At 46.7% G+C, this 27,862-nt stretch overlaps 1 protein-coding gene across 1 annotated transcript in view; it reads right to left on the reverse strand.

Moving 5' to 3' along the window:
• Positions 1-9,962: 9,962 nt before the first annotated feature.
• Positions 9,963-27,862, reverse strand: part of TMEM132C (transmembrane protein 132C) — a 176,547-nt gene continuing 158,647 nt past the window's right edge. The window contains exons 6-9 of the mRNA XM_088175890.1: positions 21,630-21,835; positions 20,543-20,816; positions 19,731-19,922; positions 9,963-13,089 (exon numbers count right to left, since the gene is read on the reverse strand). Of these exons, the coding sequence (XP_088032016.1) occupies positions 11,908-13,089; positions 19,731-19,922; positions 20,543-20,816; positions 21,630-21,835 (1,854 nt within the window). The 3' untranslated portion in view covers positions 9,963-11,907. The remainder of the gene's footprint in view (positions 13,090-19,730; positions 19,923-20,542; positions 20,817-21,629; positions 21,836-27,862) is intronic.

Raw genomic sequence — 27,862 nt, forward strand, 5'->3', positions numbered from 1 at the left:
TTCAAGTCCTTATAAAAGCACGAAGCACTACAATAATTTAAAGTGGCCTTTTCAAAGCACTCTCATGGTGCTGCAGCACTTCAAATATTTTTACAAGGATGTCAAAGCAGAACATGGTCAAATAGGCTTTTGAAGTAAAAGCAGCAGACATCAAAACATACTCCCCAGACTGAGAAAAACACTTGGAGTGTCTCAAAAAGTAATAATATCACCCAGCTCATCTGCAGCCTGCAGCTCCTGAAGCAGGGGCGTGTTTGTGGATGGAGTTAAAAGCACGAGCTTTGTCCCCTGGGGATGCAGGAGCAGGGCTCAGGTCCTGTCAGTGTCCCCAGGGGTACCTGCTCTGCCACCCCCAAAATCTGCACTCATGGGGTGCCCCGGGCAGCAGTCCTGACATCCCTCACAGGATTTCTCAGCAGTGAATAAATGCTGGATCCAGCAGCCTGATCCTCCTGTTTTTTGGTTTTTTTTTTGGAGAAGATGGCTAATTTGGGGTGCAAATTCATTTTGTTTGGTTTTGCAGATACGAGTAAGACTTGAGCTACTTCCAATGAAATTCGTGCTACAGAACTACAGAATGTAGTAGGAAAAATATGCCATGATAACATCCCCCTTCAATTTCCTCTTTAATTTTTGGTACAATAGCTGGATTTTCTGCTGCCTTCTGGAGAAGAGACTAATGCATCCCTGAAGTTAATAAAATGATATGGGGTCATTTTTATTGAAAGAAAGTTAAACATCTGCTGTGTCTATTGCAGTATATTAAACAATATTTTATTATTCTCTCTTCCCTGACGTGATTCATGTCCCTGGCAGGCACAGAGCCCCATTGTTTGCTTTTCATATACATGTAGCAATTTAAAAATGTGCCTGTGAAATAAAATCTAGAGATAAAGCCCAGCTGCAGACACAGAGCACTCAAGGACAGGGGTCCTGATGTCCCTGCCTGTCCTGGGTGTGCCCTGCAGAGGCAGAGAAACCCTCACGGGGCAGGGGCAGCGTGGGGAGATTTTGGAGCAATTTTGGGAACAATTTCAGCAGTTTTGGGAACAATTCCCATCCGCTCTGGGGCAGCACAGAGGCAAAAAAGGGAGGCAGGGGCATATTCTGAGTCATTTTTCATCCTGTTCTGGGGGAGGCTGGGAGCCTGGGGACAGCATAAAGAAAAACCTGTGCAGGTGACACGAACATTTCCTTGTGCCCACTCAGGAGCCCTGGGTGTGACAGCAGAGCCCCAGAGCTGCAGCATCCGTGGGCAGGAGCTCAGAGGGGCCAGGGCTGGGCTCAGAGCCCCTCACAGAGCAGGAACTGAGTGGCCCAGGCGTTTGCCCAGCTCCAGATGTTTTACAGATGTGCTTGCAGCGAGCAGAGTGAAGTGACACAACACTGACAAGGCTGACAGCACAACTGAGCACAAGCTGCAGTTAAAACAGACACGGGTTCAAACAGTGCCACAAAATTCCCCTTTGTCCCACAACTGCTTTTTCTTACCCAGAATCGCCCAACTTGTGCTCATGAGCTGAAATAAAGCAGCACTGCTCTTGGGCCCAGCTTTTCCTTGAAGGTCACAGTTAAATCAGCCTTGCACTGACCCTGTCCTACCCCATTCCCTTTGCTCTCCCATTCCCAAAGCTCTGCCTGCAGCACTCACTGAGTAAAAGCAGCTTCTGCTCCCAGGAGGGCTCTTCCCCCACTTCATGAAATTCAAGAAAAAAAAATTTCGAGAAAAAAAAAAACCCACAAGAGCCACTGCCATCAGTCCCTGCCTGGCTATCAGGGAGCATCTGAACTCAAACTCATCATCAAACTCATTCTCCTTCCCCCAGTTGTTTCCACCTAAACCCTTCCCCAACATCAGAGTGAAATTTTCCCTCTGGGAAATCAAACCTGGTTTTCCCCCAGGGCTGCTCAGGTGATAACTGCTTAGCCACCAGCAAATTTTATTATACCAAGAGCTCTTTTCCCTTTGTTTCCCATCAAAGTGATTTTCCAGCTCTGCTCTGTATCAGTCAGTGCATTTGCTTCTCTATTTCTTGCCTGTCAGAGGTGAGGGCTCAGAAGTGCTGCTGTCACCTGAAGGGACACAGACAAGGCACAGAGGCAGGCAAGGGAGACATGGAAATGCCTGTCCTGAAATATTAAAAATCATCTGAGCTCCCAGTGTGCTCTCAGCGTTTCTGGTCATCCACAGGCAGAGATGCATTAAACTGGAAAGCAACTCCATTGAATAATATTGAAAAGGTTGCTTGCAAAAAAAAAAATAAAGGATGGAGACTATTGAGCTCCAGCAGGGGTGTAAATCCAGCTCAGCCAATTCAGGAGGGATTCATTCACCACCCTGGGATTTTTATCTGAATAATGTGGATAAGTAGAGATGTGTGAATGTTCAAGCAGTGATAACAAAGCCAAGGCCTCCCATCCCAGGGAACAGAAGGGAAAAAAAGCAGGAAAAAGCAGGAAAAGGCAGGAAAAGCAGGAAAAGCAGCTCAGGGGTTCCTGCAGGCCCAGGATCCCTGGAATGGGCACATTCCTGTGCTCAGTAGTCCCCAGGAACACGGGCAGACCTTCTGAAGAGGAGCTCACTTTGGGGAAGAAATGAAAATAAAACTTTCCTCACACCTGACCAGCCCCAGCCAGCACTGCCTGCATCCCCAAGGAGCTGAAATCCTCCCAGAGCATTTCCAGGACATTCCCTTTTCACAGTGACCCCAAAGAAGGTAAAAACCTGCCAGGAGCATCCCAGAGGACACACAGAGGGTTTGCTCTGCCCACTCCGAATCGGCTGCTGGGTTATCCTTGGCTCCAGAGCCACTGAAATCACATCTGGGGCTTCTGCAGTCACTTCAGGCTCTCAGAGAGAATAAATATTTAACTGAAGTGCTGCTCTAAAAGGGAAACCCGACACTCCATGAGAAGGTGTGATTGTCCCTCAGTCAGTTTTAGAGCAGCCTGGGTCACAGCTCATCCTCTGCGAGATAAAAGAAGGAAGCAGGAGAACCCTACAGGGATATTTTGGTGTCTCAGAGGGGCTGAGCAGCCTGGCTGGGCCAGGGGACACCCGAGGAGAGCTCAGCAGCTCCTGAGCAGGGCTGGTGCCACCAACACCACCCAGGGAGCCTTTTCCTGGTACTGAACCAAAGAAGTTATTTTTGTTTTCCAAAACGAGAGTTTGGAAGAAAACTCCAAGGCAAAGCAGGAAATCCTGCTGCTTCTGAGGCTCTCTAAGCCCTTGCCTCTGACACGATGAGCAGTGGGAGAAGAGAAATAAAATGGATAATGAAGAACAGGGAGATTAATAAGGAATGTGAGAGTGAATGAGGAAAATAACTCTTCCATTGTTAGAATGGTGCTAGTGGCAGCTTTATAGCAACTTATCATTTCTATTTAAAGCCTGGTTAGGGGGCTATAATCTCTCAGCTGTTTTCTGTACCATCTGGCAGAAATTTAGCATAAAATTTGTTATCTCAGAGGTAAATTAATTCTTTTCCCTTTATCAAAATTGCTGGATTGGGGCAGAAAAACCCAAGATATAGAGACCCACATTCAGGAGTGTTTTTATCAGCTAAAATCCATCTCTGCTTTAAGAACAGCTTGTTGAGATAATCTGGTAATGGGAACGACACCCAGTGCTTCCAGAGGGCTTTCAGCATTTTCTGTGCTCCTGAAACGCTGCAGGGAAGGCTCAGAGCTGGAACAGCCCCCAGGGCACTGCCAGAGGCACAGGGACATCCCTGAGCCCAAGGGGTCCAGGGGCTGGGTCTGCCCAGGGGACAGCAGCACAGGCAGGGGCTGGGAGTGCCTGGAGTGCCCAGGGACATCTCTGTCACATCCAGGTGAGCCTGGAGTGCCCAGGGACATCTCTGTCACATCCAGGTGAGCCTGGAGTGTCCGGGGGCATCTCTGTCACATCCAGGAGTGTCCAGGGGAATCTCTGTGCATGTCCTGGAGTGTCTGGAGTGTTCAGGACCATTTCTGTCACATCCAGCTGCTCAAAGCTCCCAAAGCCCAGCTGAGCCCAGCCCTGCTCCCACTTCCAGCCTGGCTCTGCCCCGACATCCCTGAGTGTCCCTGGTCCCTCCTCTCCCCTCTCTGCTCCAGCCCTGGGACAGAGCCCCAAAGGGGGCAGGGGACCCCACAGCTCTGTGCCCATCCTGAACTCAAATCAAAGCTGGGATCTCACAGCTCTGTGCCCATCCTGAACTCAAATCTGAGATCTCACAGCTCTGTGCCCATCCTGAACTCAAAGCTGGGATCTCACAGCTCTGTGCCCATCCTGAACTCAAATTAAAGCTGGGATCTCACAGCTCTGTGCCCATCCTGAACTCAAATTCAAGCTGCTTCCAGCCTGGCCAGCTCGGGGTACAGCCCTGGGCACCTTCAGGCTGGCAATACCAAAGCTCCACTTCCACAGCTAAACCTTTTTTTCCTGTAAAAACCCAGACTTTCTGATTCATCTCCCATTAACCTCATTATTTCAATGCTCTGTGCTGCTTTGCTCCACTCTCACCTGCAGCCATGCTTTGAGTTAAAGGTGTACAACTTTATCTGCTGAAACAAGTCTTTATTTTCCAGTCTGGACTTCAATTATGCAGAAAATAACACAGCTCAGTGGAGAAAGTTTGCTGGAATAATTTGTATCTTTTTACACAAACTGATAATAAAAATTTAGCTCCTTGAAGTATTTTTCTCCCTTAAACTGTAGCTATGTTTCCTTGAATAGACGAATGCAAGATAAATTCAATTACAGCATAATTTCTCCCGAGGTGAATAACCTTTAAATCAGCTCTGATCTCCAAACACATTATGAGATAACACACTGTCCATTACATTGTTGAAATTGGGGCTACGGCGGTGCCTAGACTTGTCACTGTGAATATCAAATTATTTATGTTCCTCTTTGCATCCCTGAATACCAAATGAGCCCAGAGAGCCAGGAGCTGTGCCGGGGCTGATTTCCAGAGGAGGGAAGAGGTGTTTTTGCCTGATTCCCAAAGCTGCAGAGCATCATCCAGCAGAGATGGAGCCTCCAGCTCCACCCTCAGCCTGCTCTGCAATAAAATCCCAGCCCAGCCCATCCCTGCTGCTGAAATCCTCACCTTGGAAAGTGATTTCCAATCAAATCTGGCCGTGATGGGTGATTTAGGGACTCTATTTTCCCTTTGTAAGAGGGGTCTGAACCATATTCTAACAATACTTTGCATACAACAATAAAGGCAGGGCGAGATTCCCGAATCATTTGTGGGAAAAGGACGGAATTGAAAAAATATTTCTGGAAAGAGCCGAGTTTGTTTTTTCTCTGTTCTCTGCTGAATCTCTTCATCACCTCATCCCTCACCTGAGGCACGGCTGTCCCCTGGAATTCACTGCCCGTGCTCTGGGTACCAGGATGAGAAGAATTTCGAATTTGTCTTTACAAACGAGCTGGGGATCTGCTGGTGGATAAAACCAGCACTGAGAGATAAAAGAAACATTGGGAGGGATTCCACTGATTGATGAATGGATAATAAAGATATTTGCCTTTACAAACAAAGTGAAGGGTTGCTGATAAATGAAACTGGATATTGAAAGGTGAAAGAAGCAACGGGGAATAACTATGAATTCTGTAAGAATTAAAAATTAAAAGGGAGGGTTGTACATCAGAGGGGAATCTCAGGTATCAGGGTTTGGGAAGTCTGTGCCTCTCAGGTACCTCAGGAATGGGGAAAGAGAGAGGGAAATGTGGATGGGAAATTGGGATAAAAAGGAGGCTGCGTCCTCCAAAAATCAGAGAGATCCCAGGGGAATGTCCCGTGGCCTCTCCCTTTATTGGGATAAAGCAAAAAGGGCTCCTGTGTCTCCTTTTGGGACAGAAACTCCGGTGTTTGTGGATTGATTTTCCTGACAAGGACACGTCCCATGTCCTGCTCTGGCTACCGGCACCTGTCACACGCCAGGCTTCGAGTGCCACCTCCCGGCTCCGAGCATCGAGCATCGAGCGTCGAGCATCGCATCCCCGGCAATGCCAGCCCTGCCCGAGCTCCCTGTGCCCGCAGGGTTAACCCTGCCCTGCCCGGCTTAACCCTGCCCTGCCCGGCTTAACCCCCTTCCCTCCCCGGGTTTAAAGATTTTTTTTTTTAGATTTTTTTATAAATTTTTTAGATATTTTAAAGTGATTTTTAGATATATATTTTAGATTTTTTAAAAATATTTTCTAAGATATTTTTAAATCTATATTTTAGATTTTTTAAAAATATTTTCTAAGATATTTTTAAATCTATATTTTAGATTTTTTAAAAATATTTTCTAAGATATTTTTAAATCTATATTTTAGATTTTTTAAAAATATTTTCTAAGATATTTTTAAATCTATATTTTAGATTTTTTAAAAATATTTTCTAAGATATTTTTAGATATATATTTTAGATTTTTAAAAATATTTTCTAAGATATTTTTAAATCCATATTTTAGATTTTTAAAAATATTTTCTAAGATATTTTTAAATCCATATTTTAGATTTTTTAAAATATTTTCTAAGATATTTTTAAATATATATTTTAGATTTTTTAAAATATTTTCTAAGATATTTTTAAATCTATATTTTATATATAAAATACTGGTATACTGGTAGTTTCTTCCCAAGTGGGACCAAATTCCTTCTGCTCCACATTCAGGGAAGCTCCCATTTGAATCTGCTGTGGGTCTGCAAAGTCCTCAAGCTGCCAGCCCTGCTCACTTCCCTCATCCCCCAGTACGATCTCACACTTTGTTCTTGCGAAATGAGATTAAAATCAGATTTAAAATGAGCCACAACGCCCCCAGAGCAGGGAGATTTCCCTGCAGCTCCTCCACGGAGCTCCTGCCCTGCTGGTGGAGCAATGATGGAAAAAAGTCACGGGCAGATCCCAAAGCACGGGGGGGGAGTGGGAGAACGGGAAATGGTGCCTTGGTTTGCCCCAGGGCTTCTGTTAGAGAACATTAATCCTTTCAGACAATGCAGGGAAAGGCCCTGCAGCCATTTCATATTCAATTAACACAGCCCCATCATTAAGGTGGGCTCAGCTCAGTTTTATGAGATGCCCTCACACCAAGGAGGAGTCCCTGGGTAATTCTCCAGCACCTGCTGCTGGGTGACGCTGATGTGACAATGCTCAGCATTTTGGGAGGTGCTCAGCTCAGTTTGGGAACCAAAACCTTCCCCAGCAGCAGAAAACATGGAATGAACAAACAATGTTCCCAAAAGTGCTGCCCATCCCAGAGCTCCTCAGGGATGTGCAGATCTCACCCCCAAAGCAGGGAAATTATCACTCCAAACCAGCAGAGACCACAGCAATAATGGAAATTACAGAGATTTACAGAAAGCAAAGTACAAAACAACCCTACCCTCCACACAACTGCTCTCTGACTCTCCACTTCTGCCAGAAATCCTGCCCACATCTCTTTCCACCTCCCCTCTCCCCAGAAATGCAAAGCTTGAATTTGTACCAGTGGCTTTTCATTAGCAAAGCTGACACTTAAATCTGCCATCTCAGGAAGCTGAAAATACCCAACAGGGACAGAAACCTTCAGTGAGCAGGGTCTGGCACAGCAGATCCCAGCCAAGGGTCCCTTCCACTGAGAGACTGAAGCAAAACTCCCCAAAACCTCCTGCAAGGTTCCCCTCCACACAAGTGCCCAAGTAATTAGTGCTGCAACCTGTTCCAGCCTAAACTGGGAATTTCCAGGAATTCAGCTGCTGCTGCCATTATTTGAATTCAGGGCACTAAACCTGTCCCTGGCAGTTCAGGCTCAGAGGGGCTGGGAAAGCCAGACGTGCTCAGTGCCTGCTGCACCCACCACCCTCCACGGCCACAGAGCTGCCCAAAAAACTCCAGATCCAGGGGAAAACAGGGGCTCAGGAAGGTACCAACCACCCCTGAGCACAGCAGTGCACCTCCAGAGATGGGCAGGATTGCCTGGGAGTGCACAGAGCAGCCCAGGGGATTAGTTCAGAGTGCCTGCAATTAGCACAGGGGGTGTGCAATTAGCACAGGGGGGTGTGCAATTAGCACAGGGGGGGTCTCTGCATCTCCACAGGGCTCAGCTGAACACCAGGCAGTCTCCAAGATGCTCCAGGCTGCCTTTGACACTGATGCTTCACACAAAGAGCTTTAATTCTGAACAGAAGCATAAAAAGAATGGGTCTGAGTTTGTCCAAAATAAGTAATCAAGAGGGAAGAGTTATTGGGTAATTTCCATCGTTATCTCTGTCTGCTGCTGCATCTCTGCTGACAGCTCCTTTCTGAGCACTGAAATCTGGCCCAGGAGCATTTTCAATCACAGCAATTCCCCTGCTGCCATGGCTGCTTGCTCTGGGAGCTTGGCAAGGGAAGATGTGGAAGCACTGAGGGTCACTGTCCTGTTTCCAGCCCAGCACCCCGGGTGCAGCACCATGAATTCACTGCTGCCTCTCTGCTCTCCAGAAGACACAGCCTTTTCCAGGTCACCTCTCCAATTTAATCAATGTCAAGGCATTTCCTAGAGCTGAGGGCAAGGGAGGCTGATGGGAGAGGAATATGGACTGCCCAGGAGCTCAGCCACATCAGCAGGACTCAGGATAAAGCAGGACTCAGGACCCAGCAGGATCCAGTAGGACTCAGGATAAAGCAATATTCAGGATAAAGCAGGATCCAGTAGAACTCAGGATAAAGCAATATTCAGGATAAAGCAGGACTCGGGACCCAGCAGGATCCAGGATGTTCCCTGTGGAACTGGCAGCTCCTATGGGCTGCACCTCATTCCCTTGCCAAAGGCAGGGCAGGATAAACACAATTTCTCCTGCTGATTCCCACACTTAGACCACTCAAACCATAAATCTTCCTCTTCTCTCCAAACAGAGCTCAATAATAAAAAAGAATAAAGGCAGAACTCACCTTTTTCCTGTAGTCCCTCCTGTCCCCGTGGCTTCAGCAGCAGAACTTGTGTGACTGCACCTGCTCTGTGCTGTCCCACAGGTGCCTGTCCTCACTCCCATCACAGCTTCCACCAATCCTGCCCTTCCCACCTGCCCAGGCTCGTGTTTGTGGCTGCTCCAGGTGATTTCACTCATGGCCCCCCAGCAGCAGCTCCAGCTCTGCCCCAGGCAGGAGGGGAACTCTCCCTGGAGGACACAGCCTGCTCACATTGCCATCCTGCACCATCACAAGTCCCTGAGCTGCTCGGATGAAAGGATCCCCTCCAAGTGCCAAGGATTATGAATGAATTTCTCTCCTGGCTCCCTGACACGAGGTGTAGCTTGCAGCCCGTTCTCTCTGCAGCCCTGTGTGCCCCATCCCAGTGCACGGCAGAGCTTCACAAATGGAAATCCTGACATTTGACCCAACGGGGATTTCTCAAATAAATGATATTTCACAGCCCAGTGCTTTCCTCCCTGCTGAGATGATCATTTATGGTGGCTCTGACAAAATTTTTGGTCAGTGCAAGACAAATGGAAAAAATCCAGTATCAGCCTCTGAAGCCCCATGTTCTGTAGCTTCATAAAAACTGAATGCAAAGGCAGGGCTGAGGTTTTTTTCCTTCTTTTTTAACTCCCTGTGTTGTCTTTTCAAATCCAGCCTGTCCTCCTCTGCACAGACTCATGATTTGGTCACCCTGCTCCTGTCCAGCCACCAGCCCTGGGCTCCTGGAGGTGCTGCACAGCTGGGACTGGTCCATTCTGAGCTGCCACAGCACTCTGGTTCTGCTCCAACACTGCATTTCTCACTCCTCTGCTGCAGCTCCACACTGGAAATGCCTTTTCCACCTCACGGACACCTGTGTTTCTCCAGGAAAAGCCACGTCATTCATTAATTAATTAACTGATTACAAGAGTCGCCCATGCCAGGAGCAGGGTCCTAACCTTCATGCATCTCCATCCTCCCTCCAGAAAGTGCCTGAAATCATCTCCCACGGATGCTGCACGACACAGAAATGACAGGGGAGGCCCCCCCTGAGGAAAGAGAGGTTAATTTGTCAAGCTGTGTAAAGCATTTTAATTACAATTCATATAACAGGTATAAATAAATATTACATTCTTTCAGTCTACAATGCATACTAGGCATATCTTGTTAAAACGTCCATCTATGTTATTGGGTGTGGCAGGATTGACTTTGTCCAAGTAAAAAAAAAAAACAAAACAAACAAAAAAAAAAACAAACAAAAAAAAAACCCAACAAAAAAACCCAACAAACTACAGAGTTTAGTAATTAAAAAACCCCAAACAACGAAATACATGGCAAAGACAGGATGATGCAAGTGCTTCTGGCTGTCATTTAGGACATAATACTGATATAATAAAGGCTGGATCTACCACCTCCTTTTAGTCAGGAGAGCTTTGGGAGGTCAGTGGTTTCCTCATGGAATAGATTCTCATCTGTGTCCTCCAGGAATGTGAACTGGCACTGAGTGAACACAGTTCTGCCACTTCACACCAGGAATTAAATCTCTATTTTTGTATTTGCTTCCGATTTATTACTGGGCTGGTATTTGTTTATTCAAAGCATCAGATTTACAATCTAGTCTGAACTTTTCAGTCTTAGCTGATCCAATGGCAAAAAAAAAACCCCAAAATCTATAAAATAGTTCCAGATATTCCTTGATCTTGCTTTAGCTTCCCTCCCTCCCAACAGTGTGCCCAGAGCCCAGCTCTCCCAGTACAAGGGAATTAAAGTTTGGGGGAAATCAGGGTCTTTCTGTCCATTCTTCTTCCTGCTTTCAGAGCTTGATGAGAACTGGTGACATCAGAATAAACAGAAAATTACAGCACAAAATTATGAATTCGTGAACCTGGGGAAAAAAAAAAAAAACAAAACCAGACTCCAGCTGTACATATTTGGCCTGTGAAGGTCTCAGTTCCAGGTACATTTATGATGCACCAGTGGGGCACTCCCATTGCTTGGGATTTGTAAAAGCTAACAAAAAACCAGCACCTTCTTCCCTTGGTGAAACACAGCAACTTTGGTTGTGGAAATTTTAAAGGAGCAACCAAACAAACAATCCAAACCTGAAAGGAAAATGAAAATTCTTCCAAACAGAACATCTTTCCAGCTAGGGTGGAATGGAGGCTCAGGCTTTCAGAAGAGACACCACGTGGAAATTATTAGTCAATACTCATCCCCTGAATTCTTTGAATGACAGGAGACTGTTTACAGCTAACTTAGAAACAGAATATTCTTGACCCACTGTGAACTTACTGAATTTTAAATTTTTCTGTTTTCAAGGTATTTAAAAGAAAACTACAAGAGGGAAAATGATTCTGTTTCAATTTACAAGACAAATGGAAAAGTGAAAATGAAAATACCAGGTAATTTCTTCCTCCTTCACATGGAATGCCAAAGACACATCTTCATTTCAAATGAGGGAATGAAAAGAAACAGCCTGAGTACCAATATGAAAAGTCTCCTTGTGGGTCACATGTGCAGAACTGTGATGTTTTATTGGAACAAGAACAAAGTATTGTTTGCCTCTTGCTTATTCTTTTCATGCTCTTATATTCTCTCATTTCTTTTTTACAGATATTTTTGGTACTGTGAAATATTACTACCATCATTATTTGCATGACCCATAAAATGAATTTTCACAACCTCATCTTGCCCAGTTCATCCTGTTGGTCACAGCATTTCCCTCTTCCTTTCTGCTATTTGTGTTCCCCTTCCTAAATCCATGAGTAACAGAATAACCACGGGAAAATAAAAAACCAAAACGAACAACAAGAAAAAAAAAAATAACAACGAAGTGAAAAAAACAAAAAACAAACCGTGGACAGTTTGGCAAATTTCTTTCCCTGATTACAAAATCTGCCTCCTATCACTTCTCCTGGCGACCCCTTGCCCTCCCCTCCGCCCGTCCCAATATTTACTGTAGAACTGAAGGCATCAAGGTGTGGTTAAACCCAGAACAGCCCCAGCAGGGGAGCTACACTTTGTCCTTGACCTTCCCCACGTAGTTGTGTGTCTCTGTGGAGTCCCCCAGGTCCATGTCCTGGCACACCCACTTGATGTCGTCGTCGTGGCTGCCCAGGATGGAGTTGACGGTGGGGCAGCCGTCGTCGGGCGGGATGGTGGTGAAGGTGGTGAACTTCACCCTCTTCCTCTTGGACGTGGGCGAGTGCAAAGGCTCCACCTTGTGCTCCTTGCCCAGCCTCCCCCCGGGGTCTGCAGCCCTGTGCACCTGGCTCTGAACGTTCCTCTGGGCGCTGCCGTTCAGCAGCTGGCTGCTCTCCGAGCCGCGGTCGATGATGGTGGTGTGCTCGTCCTGCTGGGGCGACGCCTCTGCCGTGTTCTCCAGCAGTTCTGCCTCGTTCCCCAGCCACACCCAGTCGTGGGAGTGGGTCATGGTGGTCTGTCCTTCCACCAGCACCTGCTTGTGGCGGTACTTGAGTGCAAATGTTGCACAGTTGATCAGGAACACCAGGATGGCCAGGCAGAAGACGCCCAGCAGGGCGTACATGCCGATCTCCAGGTCGCTCAGGCCTCGGGGTGTCTGCACCAGCTCGTTGTCCTCCATGCCAGCCCCTCCTTTGGGCAGCTCCACCTGTGCAGGGAAGTTGGTGAAGTCGATGGGGATGTTCTGCAGCTGGCCGTCATCTGAGAGCTTGCCGCCGTCCGGCCGGTTGTTCCTGACCACTTTGTTTTTATAGAGGATGGACTTGGCGGTGGTGCTGACCTTCCTGAGGGGCCCCTCGTCCCTGTCAGCCGTGGAGCTGCCCTGCTGCTGGTGCCTCTCCTGCTCCCAGCCCTTGTGGCGCCGGTCGCTGGCGCGGTTCTCGATCTCGTCGCCGTCGTAATCGCCGCCCGCCGCCGCGTCCGCGTCGTTCTGCCCGAACTTCACCCTGATGCTGCCGCTCCCCACGGCCAGCACGCTCTTCCTCTTGGATTTCTGGCAGCCCTCCGAGATCAGCATGTCCACCTTGACCAGCGCTCCCTGGCCCTCGCCCTCGGCCACCACCACGGGCCAGCGCAGGGCGGGGCTCTGGTGCACGGACACGACGCGCTCGTCCAGCGACACGGCCGACAGAGAGAAGTCCTTGGGGTCGTAAATGTCCAGTGGGGTGACAGAGCTGTCACTGAACTGGATCCAGGTGCTGACCACGGCCTCCTGAAAGGACAGGGGAGATGGTTAAAGACAGGGCCTTCAGCAAAGCAGCTCCTCCGTGGAAATGGGACACGGTGGCTCTGCGTCCAAAGCCTCGACTGACGGGGCAGAAATCTGCACACATTTCTCACTGAAAGCTCCACTGTTCCCCTCCCTGCAACTGTTTTGCACAAGGACACAGAAAATAATCGGTATGAGATGTCTTTATTACCAAAGTACCCATTAGCAAGCTACAATTTTACAAGCTCTGTAAGAGAAGTCATTCCTGTCGTACAAAAGCCAAAAGAGGCGAATCACAAAAATTACTGCAGGCACTTGACAGAACACTTATTTTCCTCATGTTCCACATGCACAGGTGTCATGAGGAGCTGTCAAATTAAGGCACAAGTATCTTAGCAGGAGTAAAGAGCTACCACAGGATCTTGGAAATGGCTGGAGCAGATTAATCTGAAAGAAAAAGACTCACAGAACAACTGCTGTTTCGCTGGAGAAAGGTTTGTTTTAAGTAAAACACACTTTATCCTTGAGATAATTAAAAAGCCCACCAAATTTCTGTGTCAAGAAGACGAGGATGGGGATTCTGGCATGATCTCTACAATAAAAATACAAATGGCCTGGATTTAATTGGTCTGTCTTTGTGCTCTGCAGGTAGCACTATCAGAAGTCATCATTAGAAGCAAACACAAAGCCAGAGGTCAGCTCTTTGCCATGTCAAATCCCATCCAGATGACACAGATATTTACATCTCCACATCTCAATAGCTTTCTTTGCAGGACATTTATTTAATTTTTCATTTGTTCTGTGTCTTGCCTGTGTAGCCAGCAGACAGCCAGGCAGATTGCCAGAGTGCAACTTCCCACAAAAGTGAAGTTCTTCCCTTCCCACACTTCAACCACAAATGGCTCTAATAACTTCACACTTGGGTACATCAGAACAACTGGGCTGAAAAATTAGCACTGGGGAAAAACACTGCCACCCTGTTAATGTCCAGTCATAATACAAATTTACAACTTAATATGGTTTTCAATTGGCTGCAATTTGTTATGCTGTGGTTATAAACAAAGAGAATTGCTACCCTTCCAGCTGAATTTAAAGCTTTTCAGTGAAAACAGCAAGGGGCACTTAGATGGGCAGAAGGTTGGGCCATACTGAATATTTGATTACCAAAGCACTATCAGCAAGTCCTTGAGGGACTGAAAGAAGAAAAATAAGTTGTGGCGCAACAGGAAAGAAGGCAAAGTTCTTGGTGATTCAGATTTACTTCAAAGAGCTGAAACAGAGCCAGGGTAACTCAGAAGCTGGGAAGGGTGAAGTGCATAAGGAAATTAAAACATCTGATCTTTCATTAGGGAAACAGCCCTGGAATGGCTGAACAGACAAACACGAAGCTGCAGGGCACAGCTCGAATTTCCATCACAGAAATCTACAGCAGAGCAAGCCCAGCCATAGGAAAGCAGAGGGGTTTTTTAATGGGTATGTGCAGAGAGAAAAGGATTCACCTCCTCAGGCAGCTCAGCTCTCTGTTCCCTTCCTTCTCCCTAAACAAAACTCAGCCTCCTGTGCCACTGGGGAGGACACCCTGGCTTTCCATCAACCTGTCCAGGGAAAACACCAGCACCACTGCCTGCCAGTGCAGGGTGAGGAAACAGTGCAGGGTTCTGTACAGGTAGGGCTGGAAATGATGACACCTGTGCCTCCTTCAACAGCCACTGCTGCACATCTCTGCCAAGGGATTTGTGCCACCAAATCCTCTGTGCATTTGGACAAAGTTGCCAGCAACTTCAGAGCAACTTTTATTCTTCACACCACCGCTCTACAATTCTGCATTCCTGGTTTTATGAAGCAGAGACAGAGAAAAATGAGATGGCAGGCAGCTGAAATTTGCAGGCACACATGTGATTTACTGTAGATAACAGAGGTGTGCACTGGCTCAGCCATTATTTTCTACCAGCACTGACGTTTTTTATTTCCAAGAGAATGTTTCTTCGTAGGAGGAACCAATTTTTTTCACAAAACAACGTTGTCATCCCCATACTATGGACAACATTAATTAAAAGGGAAAGAAAACAAATGAGAGAAAGAGGGACAGAGTTTAAAATCCTGCCAAAATATCCTATTATCAACCCAAATATTCTGTTTGGCAAGAGATCATCTCCTCTCCTTCACATCATTAAAGGCAAGCCAAAGGCAGGGCAAGGAAGTGAATTTCCCAAATGATTATAAATTCTGAAAAGCTAAAAAGAAGAGAGAAAAAGAAAATGATTTAGTGCCATGGCCTTCAAGGAGCTGTTTCTGCAAATCCAGTGTACCACATCAATAAATCCCCTCCAAATCTCTGACAGGGTCCTCCAGTTCCTCTCAGAGGATGAAGATGGATTGGAGCCTTCTCACCTGCAAAGCTGCTGCCCCTCGTCTCGTGGCCTCAACACTGAGGTGACAAATGCTTGTGCTCTTTAATTATCAAGCATAAACAAAAGAGTTTGAGGGATTATTTTGCTTTCCAGCCTTTCCTTCCCTGCTTTTCCTCTCCTTCCCTTCCCTTCACACACACAGAGAACAAATGACCCACGGCCACGTCAGTGCCAGGATGGGAACTGAGTCACAGAATGGTCATTGCCTCGTGTCAACGACACCAACATCCAGCCCAGAGATGTAGAAACTGCTGCAACCACTGTTGATTATCACCAGGCTTTCCTTAAGCACATAAAAAACTTCACCAATTGTCTGAATTGTCCCTTGTGCCTTTGCTGTTCTCTTCCCCCATTCCAGGAGTGATTTCAGCTCTTGATCTGTGGCAGTCCCACCACCTTTTCTGGCCTTGAATTACATTGTGGCTTATCAGTCCAAAGATACCATCTGATAAATCTTCTTGGATAAACTGGCTGCATTTTAGAGAATTCTGCTGCTTAGGAACACAGATCAGGACATTTGATTTTATTCTATGCTCGGAATAAAGCAGCCTTTTAATGGTCTTCATTCACTATAGCACAAATAAAAAGTATTTGTGAAAAAGCCCTCAATTGCTGGGGTCAGCTGCAAGGGTCCTGGAGTGAGGCAGGACATCAGAGGAAAGAAATGGTTGGCTCTGCAGAAAACAAATTCATCCCTCCCTCAAATAAAGGCCAAGGAACACTGTTCTCAGCAGCTCCTCTTAGACCAGCTCTGATTGTTCTGTCTGGGGATTGAATGCTGCAATGGATTTCCCTAGCAATTTTATCACATGAAATATCAAAGTATTACATGTGCATTTATTTTTAAGCCTGTGGCTTGTGTAATAAGAATTGGGCTTGATGTTATGATGTGGAAATGAAAGGCAGCCAAGACTCAGATCTTAATTCAAACCATGCATTCCCCCACTGAGTATTTCTCTGTCTCCTTTTTGTCCAATCTGCTAATGTGGCATTCCTTTCCAGTGGGAATTTGCTTGTATTTGCAAGGGAAGAATTCAGATTCTTATCTAACAATGCATCCCTTCTCCCTTTCCCATGCTGCTGAATTCCTCTGTCATCCCTGGGAGCCATTCCACTGCTCTATCAGCTCAAAGAAGATATAAATACAATTTAAGTGTAACTTACACTGCCAGGATGGGATAATGAACCCACACCATAAAAATACTCCCAATATCTGTTATTAACTGGGAGATGTCAGTCAATTCTCAGGACTGGTTTGCATGAACCAGCCCATCAACAAGGCAGGGCCAGGGGGGCCAGAAATGGCCAGAAATGGCCAGAAATGGCCCCAGGCTGTTCTCCTGGCCAGGGGGGTGGGCAGGGTGGGCAGGGTGGGCACCCTCCCCTCCCAGCACAGGGAGAGCAGACACCCCCAGCCCCAGATCTGTCACTGATGTCAGCAGGCACTGGGAAACACCAGAACCTGGATTTTACAAAGCACCAGCATTGCTCTCTTTCCCTGAGAAAATGTCTGCAGTTCTCCAGGAGCACTGAGAGACACATTAATGCACAGAGCTATTTATTAAAGGCTTTTTTCTTCTTTCTTCACTGACCCATTTCAGTTCATTAGACCCCATGCAATACCCTACAGTGACAAAAAAGCTGGAAAAGACTGAGAGTATCCCTGCACAGCCAGCTGAGCTTTGAGAATTCTTGAAGCTCACTTAGATCAGGAATCACTGAAACACTGTAGGTTTTCTTTAGTTTACACTTTGGAGAATCCTTTCAGATGACAATGTTGATTAAACAACTGTCAGCAATGGAACAGCTTCCCTTACCTGAGCAGATGGCCACCAAAAACCTACATTGCTCACAGTTCCCAAATTTTCAGAAGATACTTCATCTTTGATATTTAAAAGTTGGTCAACCCGTGTCTATTTTTAGGCACCTAAATCACTGATCCGCTCTTCAGTGCCAGTGAGCTCCCTTATTGATTCAAAAAGAATAGATGGGCTCAGCATCCCTCAAGGTCACCTTGTCACAGCAGGTAATTATTTGCTCAGCTACAGATAAAGGTATCTAAGGTAAAAAAAAAAAAAAAAAAATTGGCTTGTCTTCATTAGAGTGCTCTGTATTTATGGGGGAACTGCCAACTTTTCAGGGCTTGTGTTTTGGCTGCTTTGTGCTGTGTATGCAGAAAGGTGTGGTCACTATAAATAAGGTAATCCAGTCATTATGGCCACTGAAAGAAAGCCACAGCAAATAAACTCTGAATTTTGTTTTTCAGTTGCATCAGTAAGGTTTGCATGAGTTATCAGGACCTTTTTATAAACTTGCTTGAGGGGAAAGATGCACTTAAATAATGAAGCCCTCACAATGTTCAAGTACAGGCTTTGTCCTGGGCTGTCTCCTTGGAAAAAACCCTCTTTCAAAAGGGCTTGATTTTCAGAAAACACTCAGCATTTGCCTTCAAAATTCCAGCTCAGTCAGGAGCTCAGCTGATGCACTCCAAATCATGAATCACTTCTTGCAAAATTTAGCCACAACCATTCCCACATTTGCATTAATTTTTCTAAGGGAAAGTGACTTAAATGCTATACCCTCCATTCAAACTGCAAATGAAAGGAAAAGATGTCTGTGGTGGCTCTGCAGGTCACTCCTACTCCATTTCCTTCCATTTATTTCCCAGTGTGAAATCTCTTCCTGTCCTGTTTATGGTGATGGAGATGCACTGCTCAGAACCAGAGCCTGCCATCCCCGCTCACTCCAGCACCAGAAATGTGCCACTCTCAGCAACCTGAAATTATCCTGCAGAGGAACAGCACCTCCAAACCCTTCACTACAATCATTTCAGATGCTGGGTAAAAGAATTTCAACCCAAAGCACGTTTTTACTCTCCTGTACTACTTCCTAACTTGCCAGTTGCAGTGACAATTATCCTGTAATGCATTTCACATCCCATTGCCACGCCATCAACAACAGGAGGTGTCACAATGGGCACCCCTGGCACAATCTGCCATAACCTGATGCTGAGAAATGGCTTTGCATGCTCAGGACAGACCATTTATAAATCTGTGGAGCTGACAGTGGGGCTGGGCAGCTTCTCCAGCTTCACAAGCTCTTTTCTCTGCAGTCAAACCCACAATTCTTCCAGTGCTGCTGCAGGACTGGTGGTGCTCTGTCCCTGTCTGTGACAGGGCTGGGTTAGGAACGCTCCAGTTTTTGTTTTCACAGTCTTTGTCTGGAACAATATGCCAGATGTGGATTCTAAGCCCTGAAGAAGGGTATAAATGGGTTAATTACATAAGATTCTTATGTTTACAGGATGCAACAAATGGAACAGATGGGCACCGTGTCCTTTTAGTTTGGACATTTTGCTGTCACTAAGTTATAAAACAAACTAAATTATTTTTATGGTCCAGAAAATTAGGTAGCAATAATCATTAAAATGGGCCATAAAACTTGACTTGAGATCTCTCTCTATCTGTGTGAGAAGAGAAACAGTTTCTGCACCAGGAGTAGCTGTGGACAGATTTAATTGCCTGCTCCCCAGCCCCAGTCCTCAAATCAACAGGAGGAAGAATGTTCCAGTGCTGACCCTGGGGTTTATTCTGGGCCAGAGTGACTGTGTGACTTGATCTGGGGGTGTCCTCCAAGCTTCTTTTCCACAGAGCTTGTGACCTGAGACAAGCTGTTTCAGATTCCCTTTAGAGAGAAGGGAATTTGCTGGCTTCAATTAAGAGCAGCACATGAACTGAATGATGAAACCCCCAAAATCCACATGAAAAATAAAAAGGAAGAGATGAGCCTGGCAGTGTGTCAGGGCTCCAGGAGGGAACAGAAATGGATGTGGCCATCTTCTGCCTCTATTTTACAGCTCTTCAAGATATGAAATTGTGACCACAGAGCTCTGTGCTCTCCAGCATGAAAAACAAGGGCTCGTACGGCAAACAAGGATCACTGTCCAAAGACTGCCTGTGCAGTGAGAACAACACAGGTTCATTAGCTAAAGAAAGGGCATTAAAACTGTAAACAGCACAAACTTCAGTGTTTAGAAGTTAGAACTTTTACTGCAGATGAAGTTCATAATGGAAGGAAAGAAATGACAAAGCAATTCCAGAGTATCTGTAGGGAAAAGCAATTAACATGGACACACCTAAAGTCTAAATTCTAAACTTGCCATGAATTATTTTCCTGTGCTTTACACTGATAAAATCCTGCCCCATATCCCAGTAAATTCAGAGTGTGCATTACCTGCTTAGGAGTGTGAAGCAGCTCTTGGGCAACAGCTGTGGCCACAATGGCCCTGCTGGTGGCTGCACTGGGCTGCAGGAACAGAGAGAGCCCAGACACCAACTGCACCCCAAGGTCAGTGATGGTCACTTTGTCATCCAGCACAGTCACTGTCTTCTCTGCCAGGATGGAGTCAGACAGAGGAGACAGAACCTGGGGAGAAACACAGAAGAATCGACTTAGGAGAAGGCTGATCAATTAATATAACCTTTCTTAAGGTCACCATCCCGTCTTGTCTCCAAAGCTTTATGTACAGAAATGAAGAGCACGTGCAGAAGGGAGTCTGATTTCATTAGCAGGGTCAGAAAACCTGAGAGGTTATGGCTGAGAACCACCCAAGACTGGAGCTGTCCTATCCCAGTTGTGTTATTTGCATCATTTCACCACGAGGGTGGATTTACAATTCTCTTCTCCTGTTACTCTGTGTCTTCCCATGTGGATGAGCTCATTAAAGCTCCCAACTGCTTCAAAGGGAAGTTACCAGCCTGGGATTCGTCCTTCAGTTCTTGGCTTGGGAATTCTTGTTCCCCCTGTCTTTTTCTGTTTCTAGACAGTAGAACATCGTTCCCTTTGCTGAAAGTAAGGGCCATGCTGCTCTCTTTAGGGAACTGCAGACAGCCAGTTCAGGCACACTGCTGTCTTCTCCACCTTCCTCATATCCACCAGATCAGCTCTATTCACCTTTCTGCACTGCCTTTAGAGAGGATTCACACACATAATCCCACCCCTCTCCGTGGCTGTGGGTCACCCCAAAACCCTGCCCGGGGCAGTACCTGCATGGTGGTCATCCCCACTTCCCGGCCGACGAGGATCCTGCCCTCCTGCAGCCTGGCTACGTGAGGATCCTCCAGCTTCATGAAGTCCCTGACCAGCTCGGTGATGTCAAAGTGCCAGTCGGAGCCCAGCAGGTAAGTGAGCTGTCCCCAGGGCCCCGAGTCCTCGGCCACAAACTGTGTGAGCACCCTGACCATGGCGTGCTGGTACTGCAGGGTGCAGCCCCTGCCCCTGCGCTCGTCCTCGTCCTCGTCATCGCTGTCCCTGGCCGGCCTGGGGGCAGCACACGACAAAGCAGAAGGAAATGTGCTCAGGAAACAGCGGTGACAACGAGTATTGGGGTGCTAATGGACAGTGACCCCCTTCAGCAGAGCCCTCCCTTCTGCATTTGGGCACCAGCCATGAGCCTTGGCCACCTGACACGATGAAGGGCCAACACAACTGCACTGTGGCCCTGGAAAGGGATTTTAACCCTTTAAGGGCAGGGGAAATAAGATGCACAGCTCCATGGGCGTCTGTCATGACAGGAAGGAAGAGCCAAGTTTATTCACAAACACTCTTGGTTTTATAGCAGGACTGCAACTCCCAGAGCAGAGAAAAGGAGATTGGTTCAGAGAGAAGACACCCCATGGCCAGGGCCTGGGCACACACCACAACAGGGCTTCTATCTTGGTATTAATTCCTTTTTATTGTGACCAAATGATCACCCTGGCAGAAATTCTCCCTGGCCTTGAGCTGGAGCAGCTCATGGGCTGGGAACAGAGCTGAGAAGATCCAGCCTGGAATATTTTCCAGGCTGTGATTTTCTTACTTTCTCAGTATGTGTCCCACACTGGACTGTGCCTCTTCTTCATCTTCCAAACCACAACTCTGCCAGTGGACCTTACCACAGTTCCACACTGGATTTTGCTGCCCAAGGCAGACACATGCACAGAAGCAAGAGCCCCCCAACTTCTGAAGTTTTATTGTATCTGCAGATGCCCAGTGCAAAGCTGGGGGTTCCCTGCTGCTCCTCAGGGGAAGATGCTGTGTTTTGGGAGCAACCATTTTACACATCACCCATGAAATGCAGAGACTCAAACCCACCTTTTGTTGGAAACCACAGGGACTCTCCAGCCTTTGATCTGGCTGAGCTCAGTGTCAGAAATGTCGATCTGCAGGGGCAGGCGTGGCACCCACACCGTGATGTGCAGGGGAGCACTCAGGTACTGATAGGTGAAGTTCACCAGAGCATTCACCTTGCCTTTCATCTCCTTGCCGTTGACAAAAACATAGTCACACCTGTCAGAAACCTGAGAGGGGCAAGAGAAAAAGTGATCACTGTGACAAAACAGTGACAAAACCCTGGCAGCTCAACCCCAAACGAACAGAAAAGGCTCCCTTCTCTTTGTGCATGTTAATGCTGGCACAAATTCCCTCCCAGGCTCGGCAGGCACAGTCATGCTGGAGGTGCCTGAAGACTGGATGCTATTTGTGAAGCCTGTGGTTGATTTTCCATCTGTGAGCCACAAACCCACGGCAGTGCTGGGGAATTCTCAATGAGCAAAGCTCCTTCCCAGCCTGGTCAAGAGGAACCAGCAAACCCAACCTGGTGTCCACAGGGGCCAGCAGCTCATCAAAGCTCTACCCTGAGCATGACCTCCATCAGGGGCTGGTGCTGCTTTCAAGACTGGCTCTGCAGTAGATCTCACCCACTGAAGAGTAACAGAAGTCGACTCATTTCCTCTGCAATAAACATTATCTGTTTATAAATGTTTACATTTTGATTAAAGCTGTAAAGTATTTCTAAACACTAGAGTAGATTCATCATTAATATGTAAATGCTGTCCTGAAATATAAGCAAGCATTATCACAGCCGTGTAAGAGTTATATCAGTAATCACTTCTTTAATCAGTGTTGTAATTTACAGACCATTGAGTTTTCTCATTTATTATGTTACTGAGTACTAGTGATAAAATCACTCCTGGATATATAAATCATTAAGAGAGATGCAGATAGTATGAAGTGACTCCATGTGATAAAGTCATTGTCATTTCTATTCCTGAAGGTGTCATAAATGTCTGGGGAAATCCTGTGGCACATTAATCATGCATTAAGTGGTGAGCAATGGGAGCTGTTACATTACTAAATGAGCTGGTATGTCTGCAGAAATTAACAGCAAACCCAGCAGATCCCAACTCCTGCTCCTGCTCCCACCCTGTCAGAATTCCATCTCATCACCCCTAAGGAGCATCAGTAATGGTGGAAATGCATCTCCCCACCTGAACATGTATTTATGTTATCATCTGCTCCCTTTTCCCCATTCCCAACACCGTTTAATGCAGATGAAGATCAGCTGGCAGTGCTGGTGTCCCCAGACTAACAGATGGAAGTCCTGTGTGACCACAGCTGCAGGAGCTGAACTGCTCCCAGGCTCTGCCCCCTCTCGGCTTTGGGCACTGCTCATACTCAGGTGAAATATTTGATGATGAGATTGCAAAAAGGAACTGCAGAGAACACAACACAACCATTTCTGTGCCTGGTTCCCTCAGAGGGCTGTGCTCTAACAGCCCTGCTGGCTGAAGCACTCTACAACACCTGACCCATCCCTCTCTTCAGGCTTCTCCCCCAGACCACTGAGGCTTTAAAAGGCTGAAGGGAGCAGAAACATCTTCATTTTAGCACCATGAATGGCATGGCCTAATTTCCCACCTGTTAACTTGAATGGCAACACAGAAGCAGGTCCAGCTCACACCAGGCTGTTCCAGAATGACTGCTTGATCTGATCTAAAGGCACTGTGCAGCAGAGGTCACAAGGAACCCAGTAATATGTTTAATATCCTATAGAATAGCAGGCAATTATTCAGAACACAGCCCTAGATGGGCTGCTTGTTCTTTCCATGGTGTCTCTGCACCAGCTTCACCCTGGGACAGGAATCATCCTGAAAACGTTTCTCACTGAGCAGCTCCAACTGCAGGCTGCGTGTCAGGAGTGCCAGCCCTGGCTCCTGCCCAGGGAGGTGTTTGTGCCTGGAGCAGGGAGGGACATCCCAGGGACACTCAGCCCCTGGATCTGAGCTGCTGGTGCCCACCCTGGGTCTGGAATGTTCAACAGAGCAGCTTCAGATAAAGCTCTTGGCTCTTCACCCCTCTGAGCAGAAGTGTTTGAGGCTTGTCAGCAAAATGTCACTGAGCTCTGCTTGGAGCAGCAGCCACTGCTGTCCTCAAGCTGGTTCCACCCCACTCCTTTCTGTGGAGGTCACCCCAAAAAGACAAAGTGAACTTTCTGCTTCAGTTGTGCAAGTTGCTTCTCTATGCACGGTGCAAACCACTTGCAAGTGTTGATAAAAGATTTCTGACAATAAACTGAGCTTCAGACTGGTCAGGTCTGGTCCAGATGCATGATTTTATATTGTCTGAAGCTCAGTGCTGTCAGTAACTGAACAAATCTAACTGTTGGGGAAAGAAAAAAGAATAACAATAGTAGCAAAACTGCAATTCCAAAATGGTTGTGGGCTGAGATCCCATCTCCATCTGTATTTGGAAAGCTGCTCTAAGCCTTTGTGGGGATGCCACAAACAAATGGCTGAACAAGTCCACACAGCATCCCAAGGAGGTGGCTGAGTCTCACAAAGCCTTTCAGGTTGGTTTTTATGACTGGACATGCATCAGCAACCCTGGCAGGTCTTTAGGAGCTGCATTGCTAAAAACATTGCTGTCCTCCCTGAGAACAAGCACTGCTCATGTCCCCCCACGTCCTTTCCTGTGCTCCTGAGAGAGGGGCAGGACAGGACAGGAGGAGCAAAGCTCAGGCTGTGCTGTGCTCTGCCATTCTCAATGCATTTTAACTCTTTCCATCCCTCCTGGAAGCATCATCCATTATTCTCGATAGGCAACACCTCCCAGCCAGTGCTGCCCAGGAGAAAACATCTCAGCATCTGAGCTGGGGTGGGTGTGCTCTCTGGGGTTCATGATCCTCATCCTCATGGAATGCTCAGCCAAAGCCATTCCAGAGCTGCATCTTCAGGAAGCAACACACCTCAGCTGGGCCCAGCCACAAGAGAAGAAAAATGAGAGAAGGGGCATTTGCTTTTCTTGCCCTTCCCTCACACAGTGTCACTTAAAACAGAAATAAACCAGGTTTCTCACAGAACAGATGCAGATGCACTGACTCTGCTCCAGTTTAGAACTCCAGCAAGCCCCAGGTAGGCTCTGATTTCATGAGCAGATGCTCCTCACAAAAAAATGGAACAGGTTGTGTGGTGCCTCAGCTCAGGCTGACTGAGGTGGAAATAACATCCATGAAAACTTCTGGAGTTATTCAGTGCAGGCTTGGCTACACTGTGGGGTAAAACAGGATGGAAACACAGGGCTGACCAAAGACAGTGCTACACAGAATCATGGAGGAAGGATAGAAAACAGATTAAAAAAAAAAAAAAAGGTCACATTAGAACTCATGTCCCAGCTGTGGGTCCTGCCCACTCCAGGACAAGGAAGTTTCCAGCAGAAGCTGGAGATTGTCAGCAGTGATGTGTCTCTCATCTCCTGTAGTATTTATGCTTTTACTATGAAAACATCCTCCCTCTGAAAGTGCTTTTCATCTCTGGCATCAGAAGAAGTGAGCAATGATGAAGGGAAAGGCTGCTCAGCCACCACCTTTAAGTGATTGGGTTTTTTCTTTCCTGCTTAGCAGATCAGCAAGAAGTTTTGCATTTTAAAGAGCTCTCTGATGCTATTTCAGCAGTTTCTTTCATTATTAAGCTGCATTCAACCCCTTTTCCCTTTTTTTTTCCTATTTTCCAAACTTCTTTCTCCAGATTAAAACGAAAATAAAGAAGCAGACAGCAAAAGACAGGGCTAAGCACAATTCCCAAGAGGCTTCTTCCTTGTCTTTTTCCTGGCATTATATTTCTGTGCCCCCTTCTAACAAAGGCCATTCCCTTTCCAGATGACTTGGACAGATCCTCTCTGCAACAAATCACATTTTATTGAGCTGACAGAGAAAACTGCTGCCTGGAAACCAAGGGAGAGTCACTGCTGTGACTCCACCTGTGCCACCTGTGGCACTCTGACCTGGGCAGGATGTCCCTCTGCCCCTGGCCCTCTGCACTCGGGCTGCAGTGGATTTTAAGGATATTCCTGGAACTGTCAGCAGTCAAATGCAGAAGCTCTGGGTGTCCCTCAGTTCAGATGAAGGTTTTGATGCCATCTCTGCCCTGCAGGACTGCAGGAAGGGAACACGAGCTGCTTGTCACAAAGGATGTGACAAGGCTCTGCCTTGGACACCACAGCAGAGAGGGGCTGCTGGCACCTCTGGACAATATTTGGGTTTGCTGGGTTAAATCCCACTAGAGAATCCTGAGAAATCCTCCTTCAATTACTGGTGGGGTCAGAAAGACAAATTTCAGGTCACATCCAAGCTAAGGCTGCCTTTCAAAAGATGCTGAACCCAAAGCTCTGTGTGTGCTGTACACAGCAGTGGAAACAATGACAATTATAAAACCTAAAAAGAAATGAGGGGTTGCCTCTGTGAGTCTACTCCAGGCCAAGCTTGTTTATCCTCCCAGTGGTTTTCACCTCTGGAATACCAGCCCAGCCTCTGAAGGACAGGTGAGAGGGACAGAAAGGGAAGTTTGCAGCAATCCTGGAGGCTGAAGAACTGAGAGGCATCAGTTCATTTTCTAGGTAGAAATCTGTGTGGTTTGAGGACTGAGGAGATGTGGTAACACTGGATGTCCTGCTTGTATTCATCAAGTTCAGAATCTTGCATTTTTGCCTGTAAAGCCATTTACCCATTTCTGTTATACCAAAGTGAATGTTGCTAAAATATTCAAAGGTTACATAAATGTTTAAACATTTATGACAGCACTTCTATGAGCAGAGCTTTTTTTTCCAGTGCCTCTTAGAGGAATCTCAATTTCAGTGAAAAAAAAAAAAATAATAAAAATTACAGGATAATCAGCAAAGAATAGCAGTGTTCAGCCCTTTTCATACGTGAACACTCCTTGTGTTTAGCTCAGTGTCATCACTCTGACACCAGCAAGGCACTTGGAGCTCCTGGAGCTCAAGCTCTGGGAGCAGCCACTCATTCCACTGAGGAACAGAGCACCAGGATCACTTATTCACCACACACCAACATGGAATTTACAGGAAATATCAGGCAGTGATAATCATTCCACGAGCCTTTGGGATATTCATGTCTATGTTTGGGTATTCATTGCTATAGAATTTCTCCTAAGATTTCTTTCCAACAACATCCTCAGTAGAAAGGGAATTATCCTCTATTAAATTCTGCAGGTTTTGAAAGAGAGACTCCGTGTGGCTCTTTAGCCTTGATTCCAATTAAACACTATGGTTTTATACACAAAGGAAATCCTCTGCTACATGAACATTAGGCTCCCTAAGAAGGATTTCAATGCCTGGCTGCATAATCCTGAATAATCAGTAACCTAGTGGAAAACCAAAGCTGTCTCATACTACTCTTTTTTTTTTTTTTCTCAAATTAAACTGTTTAAAAGTTAAAGCTTCAGACCTGAGCTCTTCCCATGCTATTTACAGCTCTGTGACACTTCAGAATGGAAACCTCCATTCCAGGAGCTGCTCATTGCTCCAGGGGCTGGATTTGCCAGAGCCACCCCATGGTGGAGCTTGGTGGCTCTCAAAGTGCAGCCAGGAGCTGCCAGCACAGGTAAACACAGCCCTGCAGAATAAAAATCTCACCTTAATACAGGAAAGGATTCTGTTCCCATATTACATCCAAGAATAACCTCGAGAGTGCTTCTCACCTGTGACCCAACCAAAAGAGTGAACTTGGAATAGCTGAGGAACACCTGGGCACAGGGAGCAGGAGCTTTTATTAATGCTGTTTTTATTCACAGCTTTCATTAACTGATTTGTGTGTCCCTCAGCTCTCTGTGGACACCAGGGCTGTGTGTTTTGTGTGCTCTGTGCTGCTGAGCAGCTGCCACACCACAAATGTGGATTCAGAGCCTGGGCCAGTCCTCAGGCAAGGCTCCCAGCAATGCTCACTGACAGAAGTGGGATGGAGCCCTGGAGAGGAGAACTCAGTCAAACCAGGACCATGCTTTGGATGCAGTTTGGGCTCTGCATTTCCAGTATCAGCAGCCAGATTAGCAAAACTAAGCAGAAACCACCCCCAAAGCAAGAGAGCTTTTCTTAGGGAAAAGGCTGTACATTAACTAATCTCATTACCAAGATTTCAGAGGCAGCCTTGCAGAGCAGCAGCAGTACATTTAACTAACTGAATATCATTCACTACGACAGAACTGAGAGAGGAAAAGGGGCACAAAATGCCAGCTGAGGCTGGAGGGCATCTCTTT

The sequence above is a fragment of the Sturnus vulgaris genome, chromosome 19 (genome assembly GCF_052056855.1).
Source record: "Sturnus vulgaris isolate bStuVul1 chromosome 19, bStuVul1.hap1, whole genome shotgun sequence".
Classification (NCBI taxonomy): domain Eukaryota; kingdom Metazoa; phylum Chordata; class Aves; order Passeriformes; family Sturnidae; genus Sturnus; species Sturnus vulgaris.